General features: G+C 37.3%; 1 protein-coding gene across 7 annotated transcripts in view; it reads left to right on the top strand.

The window, feature by feature from the left end:
- Epsti1 (epithelial stromal interaction 1) overlaps positions 1-11745 on the top strand; it is a 127362-nt gene extending 115617 nt beyond the window's left edge. For all 7 annotated transcript variants that reach the window (XM_078015906.1, XM_078015904.1, XM_078015901.1 and 4 more), the window contains 2 exons: positions 3715-3814; positions 10750-11745. In XM_078015906.1, coding sequence (XP_077872032.1) covers positions 3715-3814; positions 10750-10758 — 109 coding nt within the window. In that variant the 3' untranslated portion in view covers positions 10759-11745. The remainder of the gene's footprint in view (positions 1-3714; positions 3815-10749) is intronic.
- Positions 11746-12187: the final 442 nt, after the last annotated feature.

Here is a 12187-nt window from a genome sequence, read left to right as displayed (position 1 = left end):
CCACAAGTTGAATGCCAGAGTGAATCAAATTGATTTATTGAAATTTGAACCATCTCTTATTAATATCCATATTAACCCTCAGAAGAAAACCTAGAAGGCAAGTTTGGCAACAATAACATATATTAATATTATAATACACATGTTAATATATGTAATCTAAAGCTAACAAACTAGATAACAAAAATATAAAGTGAAACTTCCCCTCATTTGTATTCTTTAGTTTTGTTTTTGCAACACTGGGAATTGAACCCAGAGATACTCTACCAGTGAGCTATAGCTACAGCCCTTATTATTTTGAGACAGTTATTAAGTTGCCTAGGCTGGCCTCAAACTTGCAGTCCTTCTGCTTCAACCTCCAGAGTTGCAGGAATTATAGAACGTGCCTTGAAGCCTGGCTCATTAGTATTTTTTTCCCACATTTAAAAAAATTGGTGTATTATAGTTGTAAATAATGATGGATTTGTTGTTATATACTTGTACAGTATTGTTTGGCCAATATCACTCCCTAACATTACTTCTCTCCTTCCTCCCCACCCTACTTGTAATTTTTTTTTCTTGTACCTGGGATTGAACCCAGGGGTGCTTAAGCACTGAGCCACATCCTCAGCCCTTTTAAAAATATTTTATTTAGAGACAAGGGTCTCACTTAGTTGCTTAGGGATTCACTAAAGTAGCTGAGGCTGGCTTTGAACTCATGATCCTCCTGCCTCAGCCTCCTGAGCCATTGGGATTACAGGTGTATATCCTGTTTGTATTCTTGATAGGAGTTTGAGAGAGAAAAAAATCTCTTTTCCACCCACCATCTCTGGTTGACCCATTCTTCAGTGGATAGCCCAATTGAAGACACTCCTAAGTATTAAGGAGAACTCAACCACCAGGACCCTCTTAGTTACTGATGCTCAGGAGTGAACATAGTACCTTGCTTCCTGATGAGGCAGTGAGAATGGTGGACAGTGAGCTGTATTGCGTGTTGTCCTTTCTAGTGGTGGGTTTTTCACAGTGCAGCTGTTTTCACAGAAACAGACAAATGCCAAGAAAATTCATTTATTCAATAAGTACATTATCATGGCTCACTCTGCCAAGGCTTTGTTCAAGTTCAAGAATGGGGTAAGCTGGGCACAGAGGCATATTTCTGTAATCCCAGCAGCTCCGAAGTCTGAGGCAGGAGGATAGCAAGTTCAAAGCTAGCCTCAGCAAAAGTGAGGCACTAAGTAACTCAGTGAGACTCTGTCTCTAAATAAAATGCAAAATAGGACTAGGGATGTGGCTCAGTGGTCGAGTGCCCCTGAGTTAAATTCCCAGTAACCCCTGTCCTCCCCCCAAAAAATGGGGTAAATAAGGCAGAAAAGATATCACACCACCTGGACCCTGCAATCCAGAAGAGAGAAAGAGAAGGCAACAATTAAACTGCAGGATTATTTTAGAAGGGGAAAAATAAGTACTGTGAGGACTATCACAGGTGATGAGCCATCAGAGGTGATAGACTGAAGAAGGCCTCATTGAAGAGCTGGCCTCCAAGTACAAGGGACAGTCAGAGACACACAGATTCAGGCAGAAACATGTACTTGTGTGGTGCCTTTTGATCAAGAGAGGAGCAATTGCAAGGCTCTAACATGGGAATGGACTTTGAATCCCAAATGGTTGGATTATTGTATTGAGGTAGAAAAAGGAGGCAGGAGTAAGGCAATACAAGATGGCCTAAGGGGCCAATGGGAAGTCATGGGAGGGTTAAAGAGGAAGCAAGCCTTATAATTTAGGGAGGAGGTTGTGTGGAGAGTGCATTCCAGAGGATGAGAGTGCAGCAGTATCCAGGAGAGGTGATGTAGATTAGAACCAGAATGGAGTCCATGGAAAGAAGCAAGTGGATTCAGGGTGTATTCAGTAGGGAGAGCACACAAGACCTCTATTGGTTTGGATGTAGGGTGAGATGGGTGGGGGATAATGAGAGGAAGTCCCTTTGTCTAACAAAAGAACTAGATCTAAACAGCCCCAGACTTATAGGCAGTCCAGAATTCCATTGGTTGTGTTGCTTAAGGAGAATCTGGGTCAGTTTCCTCTTCCTTAATATTTCAAGTCTTCAGCTCAGTAAGATACTTTTCATCCTGTCTGCTGAGAGATTGAGAAAAGGTGACTTACACATTGAGTCCTGCAGTGAGCCAGGCTGACCAGGGTTTGGCACTTGGGTAGATTTCATGGCAGGAGGGGAAAAAGCTGTAGCACAGCTGAGATGGAACCTCCATGTGACAGAGTTGTGCAGAAACAGCAACTCAGTAACTCAGAGGTCAAAATGAGTCAAAACACCATTGGCATCTTGGCTAGCACTGAGCAAGCATGGAGACAAACAATCTCCAGCTTTTGACTTTGCTACTCAACCATTATTTTCCTCAAAATGCCCAAATCTCCCACAGTAAAGGACTTGCAGACACTCACTATGACCAGTCCTTATGACTGGAAAGGAGTCTACCATGTCTGCTTCCTGTCTTCTTTACATATACATGTGGTTGTAGTGCACTAGGTTCTTTTTCTGCTCCCTAGAAGCTTCTAGTCTTATTTGCACAGTTCCTAAGTCATCCATTGCTATTTCTCTAGCTTCCAAGACCCTAACCGTACTCAGCCGTGCATAGGCTGATGATGATGTATTTTTTTAATTTTAAAAATTATAATATGAAACAGAACAGTCCATAAAAATACACAATGATGATTGTAAAGTGAAACCCCACATATCCAGTTTCAGAAATAGAATACAGTCAGCTCTCCATATCTATAGGTTTCATATCCATGGATTCAACCAGATATGTGTTGAAAATATTTGGAAAAAGCATTGTGCCTTTACTGAAATATCTACAGACCCTTTTTTTCTTGTCATTCTCTAAAACAACCCTTGATATAGATCTTATATTAAGTATTGTATAAAATCAGAGATGATAAAGTGTATAGAAGGATGTGCATCAGATATATTCAAATAATTATGTCATTTTACATAAGGGACTTGGGCAGGAGTGGATTCGGGTATCCCTGGGAATCCTGGACCTAGTCTCCTGTGGATTTTGAGGGATGACTCTATGAACATCTCTGTACAGGTCGCCTTTATCTTGGCCTTGATGATAATCATTTTCTTATTCAGGATTTAATTTCTGAAAGGGCCATTTCAAGTATGACAGAATATCCGAAAAAGATATACCCATTCCTTTTTTTCTAAAGCTTGAGCTTCTCTCTCCTCTGATATTTCCCTTTTCCTCTACTTTCTTCCCATTTTTTTCCTACTTTTCACTCGTTATTTATCAAGACTGGCAATGGGGTACACTTCTGTGGAGCAACATGAGTACTCTGGAGAGCCATTTTTTTTTATTCTTTTGCTTTGCCTCCTGCTGAAATTTCCATTTTCCCTTAGCCTCTGGGTTTCGTAACCCTGAGGACTGCAGTTGCTTGAATAGCCAAGACTCTTGATGAACTAGTGCAAGATGGGTGAATAAAATTCTCAAGTTTAAGTATCCATGCCCCCTTTGGCTTGAGCCAAGACTGGCACCAGCTCCAGAAAAGGACTGTGACCAGCATGCTATGTGGTGACTGTGAAAAGTGGTTCCTGTAGATTTCTGCTAAGCTGAAGGGAGCAAGCAATCCCCACAGTCAGTTCATACAGCACATTAGGTTCTCAGAAATCTCTTAGCCCTGCAGCAAGCTTTCTACTTACACACATTTTTCATTGTTTTAAAGGGTAAATAATGCTTTTCTGGACCGACTCCAAGGCAAAAGTCAACCAGGTGGCCTCGGGCAGTCCGGAGGCTATTGGAATACGAATTGCGGCAACAGCTGGGTGAGTATTTTCTTTCCTCTTAAAAAAAAAATCATCTTTCCAAGTTGAAGGATAAAACCAATGAGAATTTAAAAAATATGTTGTGACCCTATCCCCAGATATTATTTTTTTTGGTGTGCTGTTCAGCTGTGTGTTGGGTAGTCAGCCAGGGTGATTACTGTAAATTCCACAATAGCTTCTGGTGAGAGGAAGAGGGAGATGGAGAGAGTGTCCTGATTTTAGCTCTGACCAATCACAATAAAAATGACACCTGCCCTTTGTTCTCAGCTTGATTGCCTGGACTATAAGGCTTTTCATCACCCCTTTCTCAGACCCACTACAAAAACAAATGAACATTTTTTTTCCCTGAGAAAATCTTAAGTGAAATATGGTTATAAAAATAGTAAGCACTTTTCTCTAGTAATATATTCTTTTCAGTGAAACTAGCACATCAAAGAAACTAGTATTTAATTTTTCACCACAAAATGGTTTTTTAAAAAACCCTACAGCAAAAAGCACTCTTTGAAAATGAAATGCCCTTACATATTTCCGTGACGGAAACCTTGCAATTGTATTGTAATATGTGTTTAATGTATTTTTTGTGCACAATATATTATTGAACTAGCATCAAACTCTGACATGTATCTGATTGTGAAGATTGTATTGTGCATAGAATCAGAACTAACTACAGTAAGTTTTACAGATTGATTAAAGCCCAAATGCACAGGTACGTACTAAAAATACATATAGATATATGCATATAAATATGCATGTATTTATAAAGAGATGCACACGCACAAGTGAGATATCAGATAGGCATTTTTAAACTATTAAAATTCAACTAAGTAATCAAGCGTTAATGGAAGCTACAGATTACTCTTTAATAAGTTTTTGTATCATTTTTGAGAAATCAGTCTATTAGAAATCTTCTATGCATGTTTCCTGGGAAGGCATCTAGACGTTAAAACTGATAGATGAATTTTATAAGGGTACATACTAAGATAATTCAACATAAGGAAAATTTGCAGAGAATGCATTTTGGATGTGTCTGTTTTATCCATAATGTATGTTTATTTGCTTTGCTGTGGCATTCGGAATAAGGACAACATGGAAGAGAGAGAGAGAAAATAATCAAAACATAGTGTCTTTGTGCTGTTTAATATACACAATATTGACTTATTCATGAGAATATGTGAGTAGGAGTCTTATGGAAAGTGGGGCATTGTGAATTGAAGGCTTTATCCTAGTTCATATAACTTGGTTGTGAAATGTGATGGAAATTCAGATTTTGGTCAGAACTTGATTTGTCACTTCTTCACTATTTAACAACATGGAGTTATACCTGGGTTTGAGGAGATGATGATGAAGACTGTAAATGCATACACTATGGGAGTAGCTAAGGAAATGAGGATTTGGCTACCTGGCTCAATGGTGACTATTAGTAGGCCTTAGAGAGTGAGCTACAAATCTCTACTAGACTCCATAACAGATGACAGAGTATTGCCATTTTCTTATGATGTAATGGTGAGGATGATTGGTTGGGTTTATTTTATTTTTTTTAAAGTATGACGGGCATATCCAAGTCCAAAGTGGTTGTTGGCTCTTCCCATACTTGTAAGAACCAGTGACAGAAAGATAAGAACTTCCTCATGCTCCTACCTCTACCTCCTCTTACCCACAGATGGCTGGACTTCCATGCTTGCTTTTCCTTATGGGCCAGGTTCTATCACTTCAACTTGTGGAGACACTTTGTTCTAATCATGCTCTCTCTCCTCTCCTGAATCACCAGATGCTTCATCTCAAATAGAAAATTCCATAAACATAAAATATAAATGAATATAAATTCTGTTGATACCCCACTTTCCTCTCACTTCACCCCTGTTTCTTTGTTCCTCTTTGGAGCACAACTGCAAGAAGTGTGACCATCCTTGCACCTCTAGTTTCTTTTATCCCTTTTTTTTCTTATACTTACTCAAATCAGGATTTAGACTCTACCAGTCTTAAAAGTATAAATAAATAAATAAATGCTCTTTTTTTAATGGTCACTGGCAACACCACTTTGCAAAATCTAATGGTTATTTTTCAGTTTTTGTCTTTGACTATCAGCATCATTTGTCATGGTGAATCATTCTCTTCCTTTATTTGACTTCTGGGACATCTCCTGGGTTTCCACATGTCTCGGTGGTCATTTCTTTCCATCCTGCTTTGCTGAATCCTCTGCACCTGCCTGTCCTCTTTGACACTGAACTCCCCCAGGGATCCATGTTTTAAGCTTTGTTTTACTAATACCTTGGTGTTTTCATGCATTCTAATGAAATTAAATACTTTCTTCATGTTTATTATTCCCAAATTTCTGTTTGTGTTCTTCCTACAGACTCCATACTTGCCCATCTATGTGGGGACAAGTGCATGGTATACTGCATATAAGGCATACTTAAGGGCGTCTGAGTGGCAGGCCACTCCCCTCGCGCAAGGCACAGGAGCGGCAAACTGCTTACCCCATAGGCACAGCCTTGGAAGCAAGGCCACATGTTGTGGTCCCTGTGTTTGTCCATGACCCCTTCATTCCTTGGTTGGTCGCTGCAAGGATAGTTAGCAAGACATTGTATTGATGGCCATCTGTAATCTGCTTAGCTACTGCATGAGTATATATACATGGTAACTGCACAATAAAATCAGACCTGCTTCCTGCTTAGTCTCAGGAGGTCCTGATTAGTGACTCTGTAGCCACACTTTCCTCTATCCTGCTCTGTGGACCTCCTCGCTGGAGGAGAAAGAGCCCAAGCACATCTAGTTGTTCACTTAGCATCTCTAATTAGATGTGTAAAGGACTTTCCAACCTTAACATACCTAAACTTTAACTTTTGATTTCTCCCATCCTAGTGCTCTACTGCAGTTTTCCCTGATTCCATCATGGTACAACCTGTTTCTCACATCACTTACAGCAGATCCATCAGCAAATACTCTCAAGTCTTCCTTCCAAACAGATCCAATCCAACAGCATCTCACCTCCTTCACTACCATCACCTTGCTTCTGCCCTCTATCACTGCTCATCCAGGTCTTGGTAGTAGTCTCCTAGGTCACTTTCTTGCTTCCACACTTACCCATATGGAATCTGTTCTTACTAGGAGAGAATCTGACTCCTGTCACTTCTCTGTTTAAAACCCTACATGAGTCTTATAATTTCCAAGTCACTTGGAGTAAAAGCCAAAGTCCTGAGGGTGGCTTCCCAAGGTGCTGCACGATGTGGACCTCATCTCCCCTCTGGCTGTCTCCTATTTCTGCTTTCCCTTTTCATCTTAGCTAGCTTTCTTGCACTTCTTGGAATGGTTTCGACACTGGCTGTCCTCACCTACAAGCAGGGCCCTCGTATCTGCTGCTCCTTTTGTACTCTTCTTCAGAATATCCAAATGGTTTGTTCCCTTTTAAGCACTTTCTTAATCCAATCATCTCAGTGGGGTTATCTTGGCTATCCTATTTTAAGACTGCCACCTGTGCCTTCTCCTGGCTCCTGCAATCCCCCTTTCCATGACTCCACTTTCTTTTCCCATAGTGCTCTTCAACGTCTAATATATTTTCTAGCACAACTTATTTGTATGTTTTATTGGCTACTAATTCTTAGTTTTTCCACGTGGTAATGAATTTTCTTAAGGATGGTTTCCTTTAATTGTTTTTTTTTAACAGTGTATCCCAAGCATAAAGCAATAATTGGAAATTCATGTATACACAAGGAAACAAGTAGTTGTGATTGAACATCACAAACAGAACAAAGAGATTTAGTCAAATGATTTGATAAACTAAAATGATTTGATACTTGAATTTAAAACAGCTATGCATAAAACATTTGATGAAATAAAAATTGGATTTGTAATAATGAGAAAAATCCAACAGTTAAAGACAAAACTAAAACTTAAAAAAATAAAATAGAGCTTCTGGAAATAAATGTCATAATATTTGAAATTAAGAAAATCAATGAATTTATCATAATAAAAGAAATTAAGAAATACTATTTCTTATTTATTACTTGTTTAAAAAACCCTCAAAAGATAAATAATTTACTCTGTTTGCAAAGCTATGGGGCAACAGGTACTTTCTACATTATTGCTAGAAATGAAAAGTGATGTATACATTATCGAGAACCATTTGTTAATATATTCCCATAAAATATAAACCAGACTTAGACATGTTACAGTTTTATTAAACTTTCACATTTTATTCACATTTTATTAAACTTTTCAAGGGATGACTACTTCAAGTGTCTGTAAAGTTTTTCTGAAAAATGAAAAAGAAGGGCATATTTTCTAAAATGATTAGATGAATGTAACTTTGAAATCAATCACTATACAGAAAATAAAAAAGATTCACCCATAAACATATATTTTAAAAAAACATGAAATTTTGATGAAGTCAATAGCAAATATTTTGAAAGGCATAATATATCCTGATAAAATTGGATTAATCCCAGAAACACAAACTTGGCTTATCATGAACAAAACATAAAATACTACTAAGTTGCCTAGTATATTATAGGAGAACCTCCATATGACCATCTCAATAGATACAGGGAAATAACTTGATAAATCTTAAAATTCATGTGTACTAAAAAATAAAAACTTCTAACAAGCTATGAATAGAAAGGAAATTTATCTAAAATGGTATCATAACTCTGTAATAAAAATACATCAAAAACATTTAAATCAGATTTAAAGATTGAAAAGAAAAAAGTATTTATTATATCACAGATGATACAATTATCTGCATCAAAAATCCAAGACAAGTTATAATTAGATTATTAGAATAAGTAGGGACTTGGCAATGTTGATGGATATAGGATCAATATATAAAAACTAACTTAATTTATGTACATTGGGAATAAATAAGAAACCTAATAAAAAGGTCCAACCAAAGATATCAGAAACTTTTTAAAAAGTATATACAAGTTTTGAAGATACTGGGGAGTAAATACATGGAGAACTATACCTTGTTAATAGATAGGACTGAGCTCCTAAGTAATATATTGATTTAATTAAATTGTAATCAAAGCAAAGAATCAGGAATAGCTAACTCACTTCTAAAGATAAAGAAATATATATGAGATATTAATTACATAGTTAATATGTATGCATTTGTCACCAACAGATAGACTATTTCTGGGATTTTGATCTATGATAGAGAGGCAAAACACATCCCTGGGAAAAAATAGATTTTTCAACATGTGCTGTTGAACACACCTTAAATTAGGTGCTTCCTGATAACCATTCATGAAAACTCCAGGTAGATTAAAACTTACAAATAGAGAGGAAGACTTTTTTAAATTTTAGAAGAAAAAAGAAACTACTTATGAAATGGAGCTAGAAGTCAGGCAAGGTGGTGCATACCTGTAATCCCAGTGGCTCCAGAGGCTAAGGCAGGAGAATTACAAGTTCAAGGCTAGCCTCAGCAACTTATCAAGGCCCTAAGTAATTTAACATGACCCTGTCTCAAAATTAAAAAATAAGAAAAGGCCTCTGGAGATGTAGCTCAGTAATTAAGGGCCCGATACAAAAAATAAATAAGTATTCAAACTAATAAATTGGAGCTAGAGAAGGATTTCCCACACAGCAATTTTTGTGTTGAACTTAACTTTCCAAATCTCTGTATTCAGGGATGCATTGTGATTTAAAATTCTTGGGTCAGTATAAACTCAAAGTATAAACCAAAAAGAAATGATAAAAATATCTACATTTAAATTTAAAACATCTGCTCATCAAAGGACACCATGCAAAAGTCAGAAGAGAAGCCACGGAGTATATTTTTATTCAGGATCTATTTTATACAGAGCAACTGGATAGATTGGTATTTACAGTCTATTGCTTGTGTGTCATTTATCTAGAAGTTGATCGATGAAGACTGGGCTTCTCTCTTACCCAAGGAATGTGGGAGGAGAGCTCTGTTCTAAACCACAGATGGGACTTGGAGGAAACACTGAAACCAGTAGAAAGCCAAAGATAGAGATGAAAAGGAGAAAGACATAAAACATACAACTACGATGAAAACCCCGGAAGTTGTTTTTAATAGTGTCTTGTGGACACTTAAGCAGCAGGACCCCAATAAGAATATGTTGTGTAGACAAACTGGATTGGTCTTCATTTTTTCAATTGTTTAAAAATTAAATTCCAGTCTTCTCATATTGCTTAACATATACATTTAGTTTTCAATAATTTTAAAATTGACTTTATATTTTAATAAATGCATTTTGGTTTTTCAAGAGTCCCCATTAGGTTTCTTTAGGGTGGGGCACTTTATCACTTTAAATATTTTCTCTGGTTAATAGTAGGGAGTACCTTCAGGGATGCTGTGGAAACTCTAAATCCTATGTCTCCAAGGACAATTAAACACTTACCATGACCTATGAAGTCACCTGAGATTAGTTTCCCAAAGTGTTAGAAAAAACAGCAATTGTCTGTATTCTAAGTGGCCTAGCGCTGTGGAAGTCTTGATGGAGATTTCCTTGACCCCTTGCACACAGTGGGGGTGGGGACTTATTAGTTTATCTCCCTATCTCCCAGTCCCTTTGGAAGTCATCTTCCTGCTGCATAGAGCAGTATACCTCCTCTTGATACATTTTCATTTAAATTGCTCCATATTGGGTTCCTTCTGTCCTTGCTGTAACCTTGGAGGAGGGTGACAACATTTGTGAACTCTATTATTTGGGGCCTGTGTTAGCCTCTCTCTAAGAACACAACCAACAAGCTGTCCTTGGATAAGCTGTTCCATTCTTGACAGAGACTGTTGTAAGCTAAATACAGTGTGACTTGAAAATTAAACCATTTCACTGGTACTTTTCATCATTAAAATCTGGTCTTTCTTACCTGATGCAGTAAAAGTATTCTTTGAAGGAATTTTATTTTGGACTACAAAGGTTTTGAATTGTATTTTGCTCCTTTTGGTAATTTTTGTTTTCTTTTCCTTCCAGGATATATGAGAAATACTTATTTCCATCTGGCTCTCGTCAACTGACCTTGAAAAACCCCCACTACTTCTTCATGTAGTTTTGCTCAGCCTCACTATTTTTTACCTTAACTTCAACTGCCGATGTACTCAACAGAGTGGTTAGGGATGGCCGATTTCTCCAGTCATTAGTTATGCATGTTTGCAGGAGCTGATTACTGAACTCATATTTTATCTCTACTGCCAGCAAAATGTTACTTTATTTTTCTAATTGGTTTTGCCTCTTATTAGAAGAATAATTAGAGCAATGTTAGTAAGACAGAAAAAGAGGGAATCACTTTTTTCATGTTAGCAAGAGCTATGGGTGCTTCAGGCTTGTGTCTCTGTAACTAATTCTTAACTAAATTACAGGTTTGGGGAAGCTTTGGGGTCTTTTAAGATCTTAATCAATTCAGTTTCTTAATCTAGAATACCAATATGAACGAAGGAAACAATTTTTTTGTATTCTTTTAACAAATTTATAAATAAAGCTCTATTTCTATATCAATAGATTGTTTTTATTTTTAATGACAAGCTCTTGGCTTTTTCTCTTTTGAGAGGGTATCATCTTATTCCTTTTTAGAGTTCATAAGATCAAATATATTAATATAATCACTATTTGTGCCTTCCTTTGTTCCATATTTATTCAAATAATGGTTCCCCCTTATTTTCAGAGTGAGACAGTTAATTTTGTAAATGGCCATTTTTCATTAAAGTCAACTAACAACAAATATAGACATCATAGTGTTTTGTAGGTATGTTGGAAACTTGTTTTGTCTTTGTTCTATACAACGTATTTCCTGTTGCTAATTCAGTGGGCTTTCCTATTCAATTTCTGTGACCTTGAGCCTGTTCATAGATCCTAGAATAAAAGAGTATTGATTTTTCCATGCTATGTAACTTGAGCCCCATCCTGCCACCACCCCCATGATTTATAAGCAAAGCATGGCATGTATGCTCAGAATAAAGGTTGGAGGAACAAGTCTTTATTTTTATTTATTTTTAAATTTATTGCAGTAATTGTTGTGTTGAAATTAACTTTCCAAATCTCTGTATTCAGGGGAGGATTGTGATTTAAAATTCTTGGGTCAGGACACATGACTGGGGCAAGGGTATCCTGCAGAAAGGGTCACGTTGGGTGGAATAAGGGTGGCTGAGAACAGATGGTGTTCAGGCAGTTTCTCTGGAATAAAAAATGCAGATATTCTTGGTTTCCCTGTTCTCTGCCAGCTGAAGCTGTGTTAGGGCTGTTGACACTAATATAAAATGTTTGGTCCATTTGAAATCCTTGTTGTTGCCTTATATGGGAAAAATGAAATCCCTCAGCCTGTGTTGGAAACACCGCCAAACGGATAGTAAATGTGCGGCTGTCGCAGGCCTTTTACTGCTGTGGCAAGCAGCCATTTCAATCCCACACCTGCCCG

The sequence above is a fragment of the Ictidomys tridecemlineatus genome, chromosome 6 (genome assembly GCF_052094955.1).
Source record: "Ictidomys tridecemlineatus isolate mIctTri1 chromosome 6, mIctTri1.hap1, whole genome shotgun sequence".
NCBI classification, from domain to species: Eukaryota; Metazoa; Chordata; class Mammalia; order Rodentia; family Sciuridae; genus Ictidomys; species Ictidomys tridecemlineatus.
The sequence above is the reverse complement of the archived record's forward strand: the minus strand, read 5'-3'. Positions and strand labels throughout refer to the sequence as shown.